The sequence below is a fragment of the Camelina sativa genome, chromosome 6 (genome assembly GCF_000633955.1).
Source record: "Camelina sativa cultivar DH55 chromosome 6, Cs, whole genome shotgun sequence".
Lineage (NCBI taxonomy): Eukaryota > Viridiplantae > Streptophyta > Magnoliopsida > Brassicales > Brassicaceae > Camelina > Camelina sativa.
In genome coordinates, this window is record NC_025690.1 from 6,973,166 (window position 1) to 6,989,749 (window position 16,584).

Consider the following 16,584-nt stretch of genomic DNA (forward strand, 5'->3'; position numbering starts at 1 on the left):
CTCACTAAATATATATTGTTTAATTGTAGACCAATAACAATTTAGAAATTTAAATGATTATTTCTTGAAGTTTACAAAATATTAACTTTAGTTAATTCAAAATTATAGAAAAATATTTGTGGGACTGAAAAAATATTCCAAAACATCAATTTATCAGGGACAAAGAGAGTAAGTTTGAAATTTTTGATCCGTCAAATAAGGCCGCCTCTGTGTAAAACTCCCAAGATTCACTTGCTTCTGTAATAGCTTCTTGACCAAAAGAGTTGTTCTTGATGAAATCTTGAACGTTTTCAGCTTCTACCAACCTCTGAAGATGAAGTCTCAGATCACCACCATTACCCGAAATTCCATTGAAAGCATTCAAAACAGTAGATAAAGGAGATCTAATATATAATTACAAAGAGATTGATTTTTGCTGGATACCTAAGGATTAAACCTAAACCAAATGCTTAATTAAAATGAAAACCAAACTATTTTTTTGCCCAACATAAGGGCATTACTAAACCAGAACAGAGTAGCAAACTTGCACACAAAAGAAAAAAAGAAAAAGAGCAACTACGTGTTGTTTCAAAATTGTAAAAAAAGAAACACCAAACATCTCTAATAAAAACATTAGAACATCACGCCGTTTCCGTTAATTTTTCTTTGTTTCATCTGTTTTCCCCCAAACCCAACAAAAAAATAATCTTGAAACAATTCTCTATTTTCTACCGTATCAAGTTTCTTAATATGTATATTTGAGCAGGTACATGTAGCATACGAATCGTCTCTCTGTAAAACTCCCAAGATTCACTTGCTTCTGTAATAGCTTCTTGACCAAAAGGGTTGTTCTTGATGAACTCTTGAACATTTTCAGCTTCTACCAACCTCTGAAGATGAAGTCTCAGATCACCACCATTACCTGAAATTCCATTGAAAGCATTCAAAATAGTAGATAAAGGAGATCTAATATATAATTACAAAGAGATTGATTTTTGCTGGATACCTAAGGATGTGTCTGTCTTGTTCTGATGATTGTATGAATGAGGGAATATCGCTGTATATGGCTGTGACATTCAAGAAGTTAAAAAAACATCAACACGACTCTAGAATTGTTGTGTAAAAGAGACCAAAAGAAGATGCAAAAAAAAAGCTTACTGGATTAAGCAAAGCCTTGTAAGGAGAATCATCAAGCAAAACCGTGTTGGATTGGTTGTAATAACCCATTTGCCACGGTAGATTTGGATCGTGTTTCTCCCAAAGCCGGTTTAGATCCTTGAACACCACATATTTGTGCTTATTTTCAAGAGAGCCAACAGTCGTCGTAGCACAATAAGACATGTCCTGCAAAAATATATCAGAACCAAAAACCGAATGAATATTAGAACACTCGTTCCAAAAACAGAGAAACCGAACCACCTTACCCAGCAGAACAACAGTTTATTCTTCATATCACCAAGCAAGAAGTCAGTAATTCTTACAACATTGTTCCTGCAAGACAAGTAAACAAAAGTGATATCCATTATACATAAAAAATATGGAAGTAACAATCATATGATCTCTCTCTCTCTCTCTCTCTCTCTATATATATATATATATATAAATAAATATATGAAAGTGTCAATGACGAAATATGAGTAACGTCGTACTGCTTTCTCGATGACCATATACCAACTTCAAACTTGTCAAAACAGAACTTCAGAAACTCTTCACAAAAAGGTCTCTTGAAAACTGACAAACAAAAACAATTGCATTACTAATATAAGTTATACTATCTAATAAGTATTGGTAATGGACTCACAAAAGAATCTAAAAACTCACTAGCCCTTCTTCCAATATTAATGTCTGCTTTAACATCTTTGAGAGGAGAGACTACATCAGCAAGCAACCCATTAAGATCAAGAACAAGAAGTTTTTTCCTTAACACCAATGGATTTGATCCACACTCTTCTCTGATTCCACCCAAATCAACACAAATATCTTTCTCCTCTACCCCAGGAGCTTCATCATTCTTAGCCACCTCTAAAACAGGAAGCTTTCCTATGTTTGCATCATTCACCGAAACTTCCTCAATCTTTGTCTCATTAGATTTGGTTTCTTGGCCATTTTTGCAGCTTCCATCATCAACACAAGTCTCTTTCTTCTCTTCAATATCTAACAAAGGAACTACAACATTCCCTTCAACAGCTGTTTCGGTATGCGAAGACAACATAATAGGAACCTCGTAAGTATTCTCTACGTTACCAGTCATTTTAGCTTTCTTAATCACAGGTTCCTCTTCAACAGATAATTCAATAATTGCTCTCATTCTTCAAAAAAATCTCAGAATTCGCATCACTAGTTTTACTTCAATGTGGAAGCTGTGAAGACCAAAGTGTAACAAATATATTTATTAACATGTCAAAATTAAAATAAACTATATATACAGAAATTATTTTAAAAAATAAAATAATATAAACAATTTTGATTAATTAAACATAATTAACGTTTAATGAACAAAAAAAAAATCTGAGTCTTTGAAACCACAAATCTCACGTTAATTTAAAGATGATCTGAATTATAAAAAAAAAAAAAAATAACATAAATTAACTGATAAATGTTCGTATCACTACACAATTTATCGATCTAGATTTCGTGAAAATCATGAAGACTAAAGAAGATTACACACAAATTCGCCGATTAAAGAAGAAAAAAAAAAGAGAGGAAAAAATAAACTTACCGATGAATTGGAAAAATTGAAGAGATGAAGCTTCTTCTTGAGTTTGTGGGGATTATATGATTGGGGAGAAGGAGAGAATTTAAGGATCTGAGGAGTACTGAGCAGATGAAACGACGGCTTTAGAATGTCGTTTGGTGTTCCCAAGGAAAGGATGTGTGGAAAAAAGAAGAAAAGAGAAATTTTTTTGCACAGAGAGACAAGGAAGGAAGTTAAGTGGTTTAGATGGGGCCGACGGTCTATTTTCCCATGAGAACTATTGTATCGAGTCAGATAGAGCCCAAACTTTGACCTCTATTTATATATCTCCGAAAAAAAAGTTCGAAGGCTAATTCTCTCTGAATCAAAAGTTCAAAACATGTATTTTTCCGAATTAATAGTTTGAAATCTATTAACCCACAAACCCGAGTTATGGTGGTTTCTTGTTTGTTATACCGACGATTATAGAACATAAACCAAAGAAAACCAGATTTTAACCCAATTCTAACTTAAACCCAATTAAAACCTAAACAATATTTCACGTCCTCTGTTCCGTTCGACTCTCATCAGAATCCGAGACTGAGCAAATCACGATCACCGGCATGAAAAACCCCACGACTCTGATCTCCGATTTCGCTTCTCAAAGACTATGTATATCATATAACTCTTAGTTGATGTAACATAACAAACAATAAACACACCGATTTCGCAAATTCCCGAAAAAGCCCTAACCCTAACTAACATTACTTATATAACATAACATATCCCTTCGCCTCTCTTAGCTCATCATCATCACAAATCAAATTCTTTCTCCTTTTTATTATATCAAAAACACCTCCCTCTGCTTCACCCACCACCAACAAAAAAAAAACTTCTCCTTCTCCTAATTGTTCTTTGTTCCGTGATCTTAAAATCTCGATCTCCTCCGTGTTTTTTTTTAAATAAACAAATTTTCTTTTGTGTGAATCGTTTGTGAATGGTGGAACCTAATCCGAACGGTGGTAAGTTTATGCTCTCCCTTTCAATCAAAAGGGCGAGCTTTTTCCTTCCTCTGTCCGCATCCTCTGTTTTCGCTTTTGGATCTTGCAAAGAAGGCTGGTACTTTCGCTGCCTCGGCCTCGACCCGTGAACGATTCCTCCTTAGATTTTCGTAACCCAGATCCCTAATCTCAACAAAAAAAAGGTAACATAACAAACAATAAACAATATTGTTAGAATTGGGTTTTAATTGGGTTTAAGTTAGAATTGGGTCAAAATCTGGTTTTCTTTGGTTTATGTTCTATAATCGTCGGTATAACAAACAAGAAACCAATATAACTCGGGTTTGTGGGTTAATAGATCTCGAACTATTAATTCGGGGAGATACATGTTTTGAACTTTTTATTCAGAGAGAATTAGCCTTCGAACTTTTTTTTCGGAGATATATAGATAGAGATCAAAGTTTGGGTTTTATTTGACTCGATACAATAGTTCTCATGGAAAATAGACCGTCGGCCCGATTTAGACGTAACTTTTTTTGTGGGGGCTTTAGATCTCTCTCCTCTCGTCTCGTGTCGTCTGATTCGAGTCGGGTCGGGTCGTGGAGTTGGTTATTCTAGTTTAAACAGTTGTTTAATTAGATTATAGCACTGGTTAGAGCCGGTGTGATTCGGCCCCAAGTTTTGAAAAGCCCAAATAGATGGTATTAATTCACTTTATTGAAAGAAAAAAAAAGAACATTGTTCGAAAATAATGTAGTAAGTTTTGTTGTGATCGATCACCATTTGAAAGTGAAGTTTTTAAATTTTATTTTGCTCACACCATTTTACATAAATTAAAAAAACTCAAGGTAAATTTGAGGACTTTTTATTTTTTCTTCACATGGTTACATAATTTAATAAAAATATCTATCATGATTATTTTTTTAAAAAATAATTTTTGAATACTTTGATATTTGAAATCACAGTTTTCATAATTTTAATTAGTTTTCCTGATAATTATATGACTTAACTATTCTTTATAAAAATAAAAAAACATAAATATTGGTGAAACTGGTTAAGTACTTAGGTTTGTAAAAAAATTTATTAATTAAAATTTTTGTTTTGTGTAAATTTATTTACAACAATAGCCGAACAGATAAATCAAGTGTTTTTTTTTGTATTTGACATATTTTGTGTATTGTAATAAATTAAACTATAGAAACTAAAATATCCTACTTTTAATACAAACATAATCAATTATTCTCTTATTCTAAACATATTACGATAACACATCTTCGCACTTTCTTGTGACCCACATGCTCATGAAGCAGCTGCTTACGGTCGGATTCTGATAAATAGTTTTTCGGCTCCTAAATCAGTAAAATATTAGTTTAGTGGTAAGTAACTACAAGAACCTACATACAATCAGGTTTATTAAATTTCATTGATTCATTAAAGATAATTGGTTCTAAAGACTTTTCGGCTTGCGGCCCTTATAATTTGTGGGATGGCTATGCATCTGACTTGCTACGTAGCACTACAAGTTCATTGTGGCTCTGGGCTGACCTATCAACTGGTGGGAGCCCTCTCAATATCCAAAGCGGAAGCGTACAAGTTGTTACCCCTTCTCCAACTTCTTCTTTTCCTTGTGTAGCGTAAGGTCTGTACTCATAAGCAGCAGATAAAGGGTGGGTTAAAACGCTGTCAGAAACGCTCATGCATTAATTTTTAATCTTGATCTCAATGATGTTGCTTTGTCTCTTTTTCTTATATTTTTTGACGTGTACCCTGTTAGATTTGCTTTTTGCAATTGATGCTAAGATATTATCTTACAAAATAGTTCAGTGATGAAAAAAAAAAATATAGGATTGTAGATTAAATATTTTTATTTTTTAAAAATTTCATTTAGACCCTAAATGTTTCATATCAAAGTTTATAATGTGATTTATATCAAAGTTATATTTTCTCGACGGAGAGACAAATTAAAGTAGCCATATTGGTCAAAATTTTCCACTAACTTTTTTAAACACTTGACTTATCCCAATGATTGTGTACATATTGCAATGCCATTGCAAGGGAATTCGCATGTGTTATGTGATGATGATAACTTAGCATCTACATATCTTGATATATTATTACTTATATATGCCTCGGGATCTGATTATCCTAACTAAAAATTACTTTTATTTTTTATATAGTGGTGGTCCAAACAAAATTTTGATCCTGTGATGATCATATATCGAACAAAAGTGTGATTTTAGTAGTCTTTTTCATATTTCGTAATGAACCTCAATGTGCAAGGGTGCTTTGTCTTTGTAAGTGGATAGCCACGAGTAAGTTGCGCTCGCAATTAAAAAAAGTTTAGGCTGTCATTGGTAACAGCTGTTACTTATGGCTGTACAAATTTTGACTTAAAAATTTTAGCTGTAGAGAATTTGGCTGTAGGTTATGTGACTGTAGAAACTTTAACTGTTAAAATCTGATTGTTTACCAACAACTTTTAAATCTGTAGCTGTCATTTTTATTATTATTATAATTATTAATAATAAATATATATTATGTCAAAAATTAATTTATATAGCACTTTAATGATAAAATAAATTTTATTAATGATAAATTAAAAATTTTAAAAATATAAGTCAATCAAATATGTGATTTCTTGATTGATTATTCTGGCAAATATCAATAGTCTTTTTAATTGTTTTGAATGTTTTTTTATTGAGTAGTTATATCAGCAGTCAAAAATCTATTAACCTAATCAATGCATTATTTGAATGTTATTCTATTATTAATCATGAATTTCATAAACTATTTTTAGTATTATTAGTGTTCATGATGAAAAAATAAAATTTATTATTGAAATGGATCTTAAAAGAAAGAGAAAAAAATAAGAATAATTAATTTATAAAAAGAAAATATATAAAATATTTATATATACTTTTGGAGAGCTTTTAAATATAAAATGGAGAAAAAATGATTTTTAAATTATTTAGTTTTAAAACATGAGTTTTGACGCTTTTAAAAAAAGAGAAAAACAAGGAAGTAAAAAAAAAGTTGCTTTCAATGCTTTAAAAAAAATAAAAGTCAAAAAAATATGATTGACAAAAAAATGACTTTTAAGACTTTAAACATTTTTAAAGTTTTAAAATTGGGTTGCCAACCAGGGCCTTAGTCTTTTTTCTTCCATAAACTTTTTAGGTTAAATTTACCATTTCCAAAGAAGTATAATTGGAGTTCTAAAATAGTAAGTAGGTAAAATTTGGGACTTGATAAATTCATGTCTAGATTTGTAATTATTAATCGGTTTTTATCTTGTAATGATGAATAAAAAGTCTTTACAAAAATATTTACTCCTCCTTCCTTCTTTCTTATTACACTCTTTCCTTTGTATCAAAAAGATTAATCGTATAAAATTTTCATACAAATTTTTTGAAAAAAATTAATGTTTAGTTATAAATAAATTATTATTTACACTAACAAGATTTTAAAAACTATTAACTAATCGTGATTTATTAAGAATGAGAAGTAAGAGCATTTATTAAAAATGTATAGGAGCTCTGTGAGCGCGACACCTCAGCTTTTTGTGAGAGTGCTTCTCTATTAATATATAGGGAATTTCCTCTATTTCAAGAGTATCATTTTGATATATTTCATAGAAATTAAAAAAAACATCAAAATATACATATATGACTTTATTTAATAAAAAAATAATTAGAAAATTTAGTTTAATAGATGCATTGAAAACATAGAATAACATTTTTGTTAAAAAAAAATATTAGAATAATACTCTTTGTGAAATTAAGGATGTATGTGATAACATAGCCAAAATCATGTGGAAACAATTATTTTCCCCCTTCCAGTAGAGCAGTTACATCAGTTCAATTGCTAAATTTACAATCTTCAAAATAGAACTCAAAAGTGACATAAAAAAAAATTGTGACATTTCAAATTTACATTGGGGAATGGAGATGGTCCAAAGCACTTTTCCCTTAAAGCAATGGTCCCTCTCTCCCCTTATAGACTCTCCGAGAAAGCCATTAAAAAGTTGCCAGCTTCTCTCATTCCACTTTCACTTGAATCCCCCACGTCACACTCTCTCTCTCTCTCTAAAAAAACAACTCCATAAAGCTCAAACCTTTTTTAAGTTTTTTTCACACTCTTCTTCTTCTCTCATGTTCAAACAATGGGAAATCTCTGTTCTTTGTTTGCTCCGCCTAAACCCGTGAAAAAGAAACGACCCATCACGAAACGACAATCTTCTACCGGTTCCAGGTCGGGTCTTAATAGCAACCGGGTCAGGTCTTCTTCTTCTTCTAGAAGAGACAACAAGTTCGAAGACGCTGTGATTCAAGAACACGCTCTTGCTGCTGCTGCTATCTTGTTCCGACAGCAGAACGGCGGAGGATCTTTGCCGTTTGATCGGTCGGCGTCTCAGCGTTATCCTGGTTCTTGTTCGAAGAAGAATCAGTTGCCTCGTAGCTCGAGTTCGAGGTCAAGGTCTTCTACAGATCCTCTGTTACAGCCTCACCAGTTTCTTAATCAGGTTCTTTACTTCTTCTTCACTGTCACTTTAATTCGACAGGCATTTAATGATGCGTCTTGGATTGTTATATTCTATAGTTTCTATAATTCTAGTTGGCTCAACTGATTTAGTTGTTGCAGAGCAATGTAAGTCTTTTAAGTATTGTATTAGAGGTGGCTCTATATTTGGTGTGATTATGATCAATGGTGTGATTGTGGTGACAATATGAGACTATATTCTGAAATAGGTAATGTTGAAAGTATTATCTTAATGATGCAAACTTGGAAACATCCTCTTCATGTGTTGTTCTGTTCATTTATGTTTGACAATCTGTTCATCTTAATCTCGTATTGATGACTCAATTTGTGTGTTTCCTAAGGTCCAAACAAACCTAACCATTCTGCAAATTAGGAAATGATTTTATACATTTTGGGTTCATTCTATATGTGGAAGTTAATTCATTTTTTTTTCCTGGTCTATGAGTAGGGTGTGAAGCTAGATGACTTAGAAACAAACCATTTTGTCCTCATCCATGGAGGAGGATTTGGCGCTTGGTGTTGGTACAAAACCATTGCACTTCTTGAGGAAGATGGTTTCAAAGTTACCGCTATAGACTTAGCTGGTTGCGGTATTAACTCATTCAACATAAATAGCATTGCCAGTTTGTCTCAGTATGTGAAGCCACTTACCGATGTTCTCGGAAAGCTTCCCATAAGAGAGAAGGTTCTGTTTCTGACTGCATCCATTTCCACACCTCCCCTCCAATTTCTTTTTTCGAAATCTTGAAAATGTTGTGTGTAAAAATTGCAGGTGATCTTGGTCGGTCACGATTTTGGTGGAGCTTGTATATCTTATGCAATGGAACTGTTTCCTTCAAAGATTTCAAAAGCGGTTTACCTCGCTGCAGCAATGTTAACCAACGGTCAAAGCACACTCGATATGTTCTCCCTTAAGGTTTGCTTTCTCACTTATCTCTTCTCCTGTTTCAGTCTTTGCCCCGCGCCATTTATTAACTGTGGTTATGACACACACACATTGTAGGCTGGTCAGAACGATTTAATGAGGAAAGCACAGATTTTTATCTACACAAATGGTAATGAAAACCCTCCAACCGCAATTGACTTAGACAAATCTCTTCTCAAAGACCTTTTGTTTAACCAAAGCCCTTCAAAGGACGTTGCATTGGCTTCTGTATCAATAAGGTCAATCCCATTTGCGCCGGTTCTTGAGAAACTCTCTCTCTCAGATGCTAACTACGGATCAGTTAGACGGTACTACATAGAGACGCTAGAAGACAATGCCATACCAGTGACTCTCCAAGAAAACATGATCAATAGTAGTCCACCTGAAAAAGTTTACCGGTTAAAAGGCTCTGACCATGCTCCTTTCTTCTCCAAGCCACAAGCTTTACATAAACTTCTACTTGAGATAGCCAGGATCACCCCTACTTAACACCTTTCTCACAAGTATCTTCATTATCATATTCACTAACAGGTGTTCTAAAGTGGCTCATGAGATCTCTCTGCCCTTTGTATTTTTTTTTGTTTCATTTTGTGATTTTGTCTCTGTTTCTTTTGTATACTTCTAAGGTTATGTCTGTATTTCTCTTTTTTTTGTTCTTGTTTTACCAGTAATAAATTGTTCATAAAAATGACTCTACTGGGACATAGACTACAAAATTTGTTTCATTATATATGTTCTAGAGGGTTTCATGGGCTTGCTCTCTTTTTGGTATTTATGAACTAATTTGATGTATGAGATTCCTTTGAGAGAGGATCATAGAAGCTGTGAATCAAGTTGGCATATATGCAGAAGGATAAGGATACTATAAAACTTCGCAACAAACATTACTTTCAATTTCTGATAGTCAATGCTTTACAATTCCTCCAAAGTGAACCCTATAATAATCAATAATGTATAGGCCACTATAAAATGTTTGTAAAGATTCATGGAAATCAATTCATCCTTGTCCAAAAAGATATAAATAATAATACATTCATCCTTGTCGCAATCGATTGTGTTTATTACCTGGGTGTCTAACCAAACCAACTATATAACAATTGAAGTCAATCCCCAACCGCAAGTATTAGACCAACAAGACAATAATTAATATGAACATGATTACTATAAATAAATAAACTAATGTTGCATACATATGATGAGAGAGTTATATATTATCTTTGTGTTCAATCCACATCTCCAAACTTTTAGCTTAAGACATGACCAAATCATTTTTCTCCTATTCGATCTTCTTCAATGTCTCTCTTCTCCTCCTTCTCCTCGTGGAGGCTTCGACAACCACATCGGCCAGAAAAGTCACTAGCGACTTGAGATATAACGGATGTGCCCCAGGAGACACCATCAAAGAATGCATAACCGCGGGAATAGAGGATGATGAGGGAGGAGTTGAGGCTGTGGTGAGGCGGATTCTACAACAACGAAGGTATTTAAGCTACGAAACTCTGCAGAAACAGCCGACTTGTGATGGTAGAATCGCCGGTAATTGCATAGGAACTGTTAATCCAAGAGGATCAACTTGTACTTACTACCAGAGATGCAAACGTGCAGTCTAACTAGTTCTTTTAATTTTCTTCTTAATTATGTGTGTTTAATGATGATCTTGTGATTAAAATGTAAAAGTGTCGATTGAGTAAACACATGTTGATCGTATTTAATGCACATAACGTTATACATATATAAGACATATTGAATCAGTGAAACTTCAATTTCGTTAAGAGATTAAAACATGTTATACAAACCGGATCTCAACGAATTGTGAGGTTGACAATAGCTATTAAAATACAAATTCACATAACTAGGAAGAAAAAATTTCTAATGAAAATGAAAAAAAATATATACGTAGGAAAGAAAATAGGAAATGAGAAATTTTTTGTGAAGGCATATAAACATGGCTAACAAATTATGGATAGATAAAAAAAAACGTATGATACTTAGTTTAGTTGAGATCAGTTCCAAAACTGTGTACCCATGCAAGTTAAAATCTTGCATTCATGGAGACATTATTAAGTCTAAGGAGACTCCTCATGCTCCTGAGATGATTTAAACTTGCTTGAATACAAAGTTTTGTAAAAGTACTCAAATCTCTGAGATAGACAAATGAAACAACCATTGATTTCTGGAATGACTTTCATATATCGTTGAAAAAGGTCAAATGTATTTGTGATATTTCTTTTGTTAGTTAAAACTTATTTATAGAGAGGTTATAGTAGGTTAGATATATAGGAGGAAATCCAGAATATTTTGGTGATCAAGTCAAATTTGTTGAATATCATCCATATTTTACATAATAAGAAATCCGAAATAAAAGCATATCTAAATTTATATTGACTAAGTGAATATATTTTATATTACTAAATTTAGGATATTGAAGGTTATATTCTTTAGATTTAGTACCAAAAATCTCTACTAATTTTAAATTATTTATTATTATGAAATATGCCCTTATGTTTAGATTTGATTGATATCAATTTAGTTTTCATAATACTGTATCTTGTTTTAAAAAAGTTTAAAAAATAAGATTTAACTCTTAATTAAGCTTTGAAGATATAAATGACACGAATTTGGCCCAATTCACGAATTTGAAGCCCATATATGACACGGCTTGTGACGAGGCAGCCTAGTTCTATGTTAATACGCGGTGATGTTTTTTTCTATGACAGACGAATGAAAACACAAAAGAATTAAGGTTCTAGATTCTGCTGGACCCAAAACGATGTGACAAACGTTGCCGTCTTTTTCTCGAAACAACTGTACTTTTGCAAATAGATTAGTAGTAGTAGCTGTAGCTGAAAGCCACTAAAATATATATTTTAAATATTTCTTAGTTGAATAAAAATAAAATATTATGTTGTAAGTCTAGTCTTCGTTTTCACTTTATAATTTATACGATTTAATTTGATACCTTGAAAATTAGCAAACTTCATTTTGTTTTTGTAAGTTTTTTCTTGTTAGCTTTATAAACTGATTTTATAAGTTAACCAAAAAATATAAACTATAATAATATATCAGCCAAAAACCACAGCTTTGAACATGATAATATTTTCTGTATTTTTATATCATTAATAGAAATTCTGATTTGAGTGTAAGATTTTTCCTATTATTAATTTATCATATCACTAGATTTTTTTAGGCGTAACTTGACCGGCTCTACCTTCAGATTTAGTTTTTTTTTTTCTCTAAACAAAAAAAATTCTGAAACTATATTTGCAAGCCAGCTAAGATTGAAGTTTTGTTTCACAAGATTACTGTAAGTTTTGTAACGTATGCTTATTCAAACTATTTAAAAATAGTAATTACATTTCTTCTTTTGGTTTAGTTTATCTATAAACTGTATAAAACGTAAGCTAATGAAGACCGATTAAAACTAGAAACTTTTAGCTTTAAGTGCTTCTATAAGTTTTTAACTTTAAACTAAGCCAGTTGTTCTGTCTCTCTTCTCTCTCCTCTCTTTCTCACATCTTCGAGAAGTTTCCGCCGGCGGGAGAGATCAAAGAAACTGTTTTGCTCAGAGATCAGAGAAATGGTCATTTACTTCTCAAGAATCTCGGTTTTGCTTTTGTTTCTCTGTTCTTGGAACAGTTTCATTACAACAGGTTTGTTTTCAATGCTCTGTCAGAAAGAAGAGTAAGTTTCTTGTTTTACACTTTTGTCTCTGATAAATTCATAATTCTGCGAGGTTGCACCAATAAAACAAGAATTGCTTCTTATTCTGTGAAATCCCTTGAAATGATCTACTTATGATGATTGATGATGACGATGATGAGATGATAGTTTGGGGTTTATCTAAATTTTAATTGTTGGGTTTTAATCTTTTCTAATATCTTTAACCAATTGATAAGAATTTTTTGTTTTTGTTTGTTTGTGTGTGTGTGTGTCTTTATGGGTTGGTTCTGTTTTCTGGTTGTGACCTCACCTATTTGGTATAACCTTTCTAACACAGAAGCTTATGATGCACTTGATCCAACTGGAAACATTACCATAAAATGGGATATTATGTCCTGGACTCCTGATGGTTATGTGGTAAGAACTCTCAGCACTTGACTTACTAAAGTCACCAATGTTATAGGATAAATCGTGTTTCAAATGTTTCCTTTAATGATTACCATTATCCAATGCATTTTGGCTGCAGGCTGTTGTAACAATCTTCAATTTCCAACAATACCGTCACATTCAAGCGCCCGGGTGGCAATTAGGATGGAGTTGGAGGAAGAAGGAAGTTATATGGAGTATGGTTGGTGCGCAAGCAACAGAACAAGGAGATTGTTCTAAGTTCAAGGGTAACATTCCTCATTGTTGCAAGAAAACTCCAACCATTGTTGACTTGTTACCGGGAACTCCTTACACCCAACAGATATCCAACTGTTGTAGAGGCGGTGTGATTAGCTCGTGGGCACAAGATCCAGCAACTGCGATTTCTTCGTTTCAGATTAGTGTTGGTCAATCTGGAACGACTAATACGACGGTTAGAGCGCCTAGGAACGTCACTTTGAAGGGACCAGGACCTGGTTACACTTGCGGACCTGCGCAAATCGTTAAGCCTAGCAAATTCATTTCTGCGGATAAACGAAGAAAGACTCAGGCCTTGTGTAAGTTTAACTTTTGTGTTTTTTTTTTTGCATATAATGTTTCCTTATAAGTCATATTTTGTTGCTTCTAATTCAACCTCTCCTGTTACTTTCCTTCGTTAGTTACATGGAACATTACGTGCACGTACTCACAGTTTCTAGCACGGAAAACTCCGACTTGTTGTGTCTCACTCTCATCTTTCTACAATGAAACTATAGTACCATGCCCAACTTGTTCTTGTGGATGTCAAAATAGTTCTCAACCTGGTTCATGTGTCGAGTAAGTTCCTTATCTCTAAATAACTCAATCTTGGTTTAGTTATATTTTTGTTTTGTTAATTTTATGATTCATGTCTTGTGACAGCCCGAAGATAGCTTCGGTAGTACCAGCTTCAAGGAAGAACAGCCTCGAACCACTTTTACAATGTACGAAGCATATGTGTCCCATCCGAGTTCATTGGCATGTCAAAACTAACTACAAAGAGTACTGGCGAGTGAAGGTGGCAATCACAAACTTTAACTACAATATGAACTACTCGCAGTGGAACTTAGTCGTTCAGCATCCCAACTTTGACAATATCACTCAGCTTTTCAGCTTTAACTACAAACCTCTTACTCCTTACGCTGACATAAGTAAGTTCCTTACAATTTTCTCATTTCCAATATTTCTTTCTCTTATTCCCATCTTTTCGATCACATATTGCAGATGACACGGCCATGCTTTGGGGAGTCAAGTTCTACAACGATCTGTTGAGCCAAGCTGGTCCCGTAGGCAATGTACAGTCTGAGCTTCTCTTCCGAAAGGACCCGTCAAAGTTCACATTCGAGAAAGGATGGGGGTTTCCGAGGCGCATTTACTTCAATGGTGATAACTGCGTCATGCCATCTCCAGACTCTTATCCATGGCTTCCGAACGCTACTCCAAACCTTGCAACCTCGCCATTCATTATACTTCTCATCGCTTTCTTTTCTTTCTTGATTCTTATGTAAAGGGATCACGTCGACAAAATCGCGCTTTTGACCTGATTCGTACTTCTGAACTCGGACAGGATCCAGTTTGGGATACATATATACATACTGTCCTGGACATGTTTGGTGATGTTTACATTACAAGTGAGTTTATGTGAGTGTGTTATAAAGCCACCTCAATGATATGAGATAATTGTACGCTAAACATCATTCTTTGTATCTGATATATGATGTAGAACAGTATTGTAGATTCATTTTTCCTTATTTTGAAAAAAAAATAAATCCATATTTTGTTTACAAAACAGATAAACAACTTGTAAAATATAGTAGGATTTCTTCTTTAAAATCTTATAAATTTTAGCCATTCAATCTTACTTAAATGTTCATCGATCTACGTCTTAATTTAATATAGTTCTTCGGAATGATATAAGCAGTCATTTATAAGTTGAATAAAAAAGATACAAATATATATGCGTCCACAACCCGGGTTAATAACTGGAAACCAATCATCATTGAGTTAAAAGATAAAGCTAAAAAACCTTTTATGCGTCTAGAAAAGCTTGTTCCATAATGGTAACTGGTAAGTTGAGCTCCCCATCCAACAAGTGGTATGTCATTCCCTTCTCTTATAACCTCATCATAAACTCCTTTTTGTTAGTCTCAACTATGAGATCGTCAAAACCTCAGTCAGGTCTGAGGACTGAGGTTTTGTCCCGGTTTCCTTTTGAGTGTGGATCGTTGCCTGTTCGGTATTTGGGTTTGCCTCTGATGACTAAGAGGATGTCTTTGGCAGATTGTCTTCCTCTCCTCGAGAAAATAAGGCAACGTATAAGTTTTTGGCAGAATCGATTCTTATCTTTTGCAGGCAGATTGCAGTTGCAGCTCGGTGATTTATAGTCTTACAAATTTATGGATCTCGGCTTTCAGATTGCCGAGTGCTTGTATCCAGGAAATTGAAAAGCTTTGTTCTGCATTTCTTAGGTCTGGACCAGAACTAAACATGAGGAAAAGCAAAGTTGCATGGAAGGATGTTTGTTCACCAAAATTAGAGGGAGGACTTGGTTTGCAGTCGTTAACAGAGGCTAACAGGGTCAATTGTTTTAAGCTCATCTGGCGTCTTGTTTCAGGCACCCAATCTTTGTGGGTAAACTGGGTCAAACGAGAGCTGATAAGGTCGTCTTCGTTTTGGTTTGTAAGTAATGCCACTACTCTTGGTAGTTGGATGTGGAAGAAATTGCTGAAATATCGATCCCAGGCCAAAGTTTTCCTATCCATTGAGGTTAAGAGTGGACTTCAAATTTCCTTCTGGTATGATCATTGGTGTTCCATGGGTCAGTTATTTGATGTCGTTGGTAACTGTGGTTTTATTGCTCTTGGGATTTCCTCCTCGACTACTGTTGCCTCAGTCCTTGCTTCTCACTGCCGTCGTCAACACAGGGCGGCTGCTTTGAATGCCATAGAAGAAGAAATTTCCACCCTCCGCACTAGAGGCATTTCCCTAGAGGGAGATGTGGCTTTATGGAGGCACTCCAATGACAACTTTCTCCCTTGTTTTTCTACATCAGAAACTTGGTTGCAACTCCGCCAATCTCGACCTCCGGTGCCATGGACTAAGGCCATATGGTTTTCTGATGCTGTTCCTAAATTTTCTTTCATTCTTTGGCTTGTAGTGCGGAAAAGGCTCACAACAGGCGATCGCATGGCTGTGTGGGGCAGAAGCGTATCATCCTCTTGTGTTTTTTGCCAAGCACCAGTTGAAACGGTGGAACATCTTTTCTTCTCTTGTCCTTATTCTTCTTGGGTATGGGTAGTGTTAACAAGGAAACTTCTTCTCCACCATTACACGACTTCATTTCCACGGATCATCTCCCTTCT

The 16,584-nt window shown here is 34.1% G+C and overlaps 4 protein-coding genes across 6 annotated transcripts; 3 read left to right on the top strand and 1 right to left on the bottom strand.

Annotated features, from left to right (window-relative positions):
- Nucleotides 538–2,931, bottom strand: LOC104790588. Of its 2 annotated transcripts, XM_010516364.1 has the most exons (8): nucleotides 2,699–2,931; nucleotides 2,224–2,339; nucleotides 1,801–2,133; nucleotides 1,629–1,710; nucleotides 1,404–1,470; nucleotides 1,138–1,323; nucleotides 986–1,046; nucleotides 538–901 (listed from the first exon to the last, which is right to left on the bottom strand). In XM_010516364.1, exons 2-8 carry the CDS (start codon nucleotides 2,285–2,287, stop codon nucleotides 708–710), a joined length of 987 nt encoding a protein of 328 aa, XP_010514666.1. In that variant the 5' UTR covers nucleotides 2,288–2,339; nucleotides 2,699–2,931; the 3' UTR covers nucleotides 538–707. The 2 variants fall into 2 exon arrangements, with proteins under 2 accessions (XP_010514666.1, XP_010514665.1); XM_010516363.2 differs by having other exon boundaries at nucleotides 1,801–2,339; nucleotides 2,699–2,929.
- LOC104790589 (putative methylesterase 11, chloroplastic) lies at nucleotides 7,683–9,874 on the top strand. The gene is made up of 4 exons (XM_010516365.2): nucleotides 7,683–8,176; nucleotides 8,642–8,878; nucleotides 8,966–9,109; nucleotides 9,197–9,874. The coding sequence occupies exons 1-4, from the start codon at nucleotides 7,817–7,819 to the stop codon at nucleotides 9,605–9,607; spliced, it is 1,152 nt and encodes a 383-aa protein (XP_010514667.1). The 5' UTR covers nucleotides 7,683–7,816; the 3' UTR covers nucleotides 9,608–9,874.
- On the top strand, nucleotides 10,366–10,799 carry LOC104790590 (protein RALF-like 27). The gene has a single exon (XM_010516366.2). The coding sequence runs from the start codon at nucleotides 10,375–10,377 to the stop codon at nucleotides 10,726–10,728; it is 354 nt and encodes a 117-aa protein (XP_010514668.1). The 5' UTR covers nucleotides 10,366–10,374; the 3' UTR covers nucleotides 10,729–10,799.
- LOC109124587 (COBRA-like protein 2) lies at nucleotides 12,549–14,969 on the top strand. 2 transcript variants are annotated; one of them, XM_010516367.2, is made up of 6 exons: nucleotides 12,549–12,768; nucleotides 13,116–13,195; nucleotides 13,305–13,761; nucleotides 13,864–14,020; nucleotides 14,105–14,373; nucleotides 14,447–14,969. In XM_010516367.2, the coding sequence occupies exons 1-6, from the start codon at nucleotides 12,696–12,698 to the stop codon at nucleotides 14,728–14,730; spliced, it is 1,320 nt and encodes a 439-aa protein (XP_010514669.1). In that variant the 5' UTR covers nucleotides 12,549–12,695; the 3' UTR covers nucleotides 14,731–14,969. The 2 variants fall into 2 exon arrangements, with proteins under 2 accessions (XP_010514669.1, XP_019102233.1); XM_019246688.1 differs by having other exon boundaries at nucleotides 12,574–12,768; nucleotides 13,119–13,195; nucleotides 14,447–14,916.

Coding starts and splice junctions, on each gene's coding strand:
- LOC104790588 (XM_010516363.2), bottom strand. CDS start 2,287: ATGAGAGCAATTATTGAATTATCTGTTGAAGAGGAACCTGTGATTAAG. Junction 1,711..1,800: donor TAATATTGGAAGAAGGGCTA/GTGAGTTTTTAG, acceptor TTTGTTTGTCAG/TTTTCAAGAGACCTTTTTGT. Junction 1,471..1,628: donor ATATGGTCATCGAGAAAGCA/GTACGACGTTAC, acceptor CTTGTCTTGCAG/GAACAATGTTGTAAGAATTA.
- LOC104790589 (XM_010516365.2), top strand. CDS start 7,817: ATGGGAAATCTCTGTTCTTTGTTTGCTCCGCCTAAACCCGTGAAAAAG. Junction 8,177..8,641: donor CTCACCAGTTTCTTAATCAG/GTTCTTTACTTC, acceptor GTCTATGAGTAG/GGTGTGAAGCTAGATGACTT. Junction 8,879..8,965: donor AGCTTCCCATAAGAGAGAAG/GTTCTGTTTCTG, acceptor TAAAAATTGCAG/GTGATCTTGGTCGGTCACGA.
- LOC104790590 (XM_010516366.2), top strand. CDS start 10,375: ATGACCAAATCATTTTTCTCCTATTCGATCTTCTTCAATGTCTCTCTT.
- LOC109124587 (XM_010516367.2), top strand. CDS start 12,696: ATGGTCATTTACTTCTCAAGAATCTCGGTTTTGCTTTTGTTTCTCTGT. Junction 13,762..13,863: donor AAGAAAGACTCAGGCCTTGT/GTAAGTTTAACT, acceptor TTCCTTCGTTAG/TTACATGGAACATTACGTGC. Junction 14,374..14,446: donor TACTCCTTACGCTGACATAA/GTAAGTTCCTTA, acceptor CACATATTGCAG/ATGACACGGCCATGCTTTGG.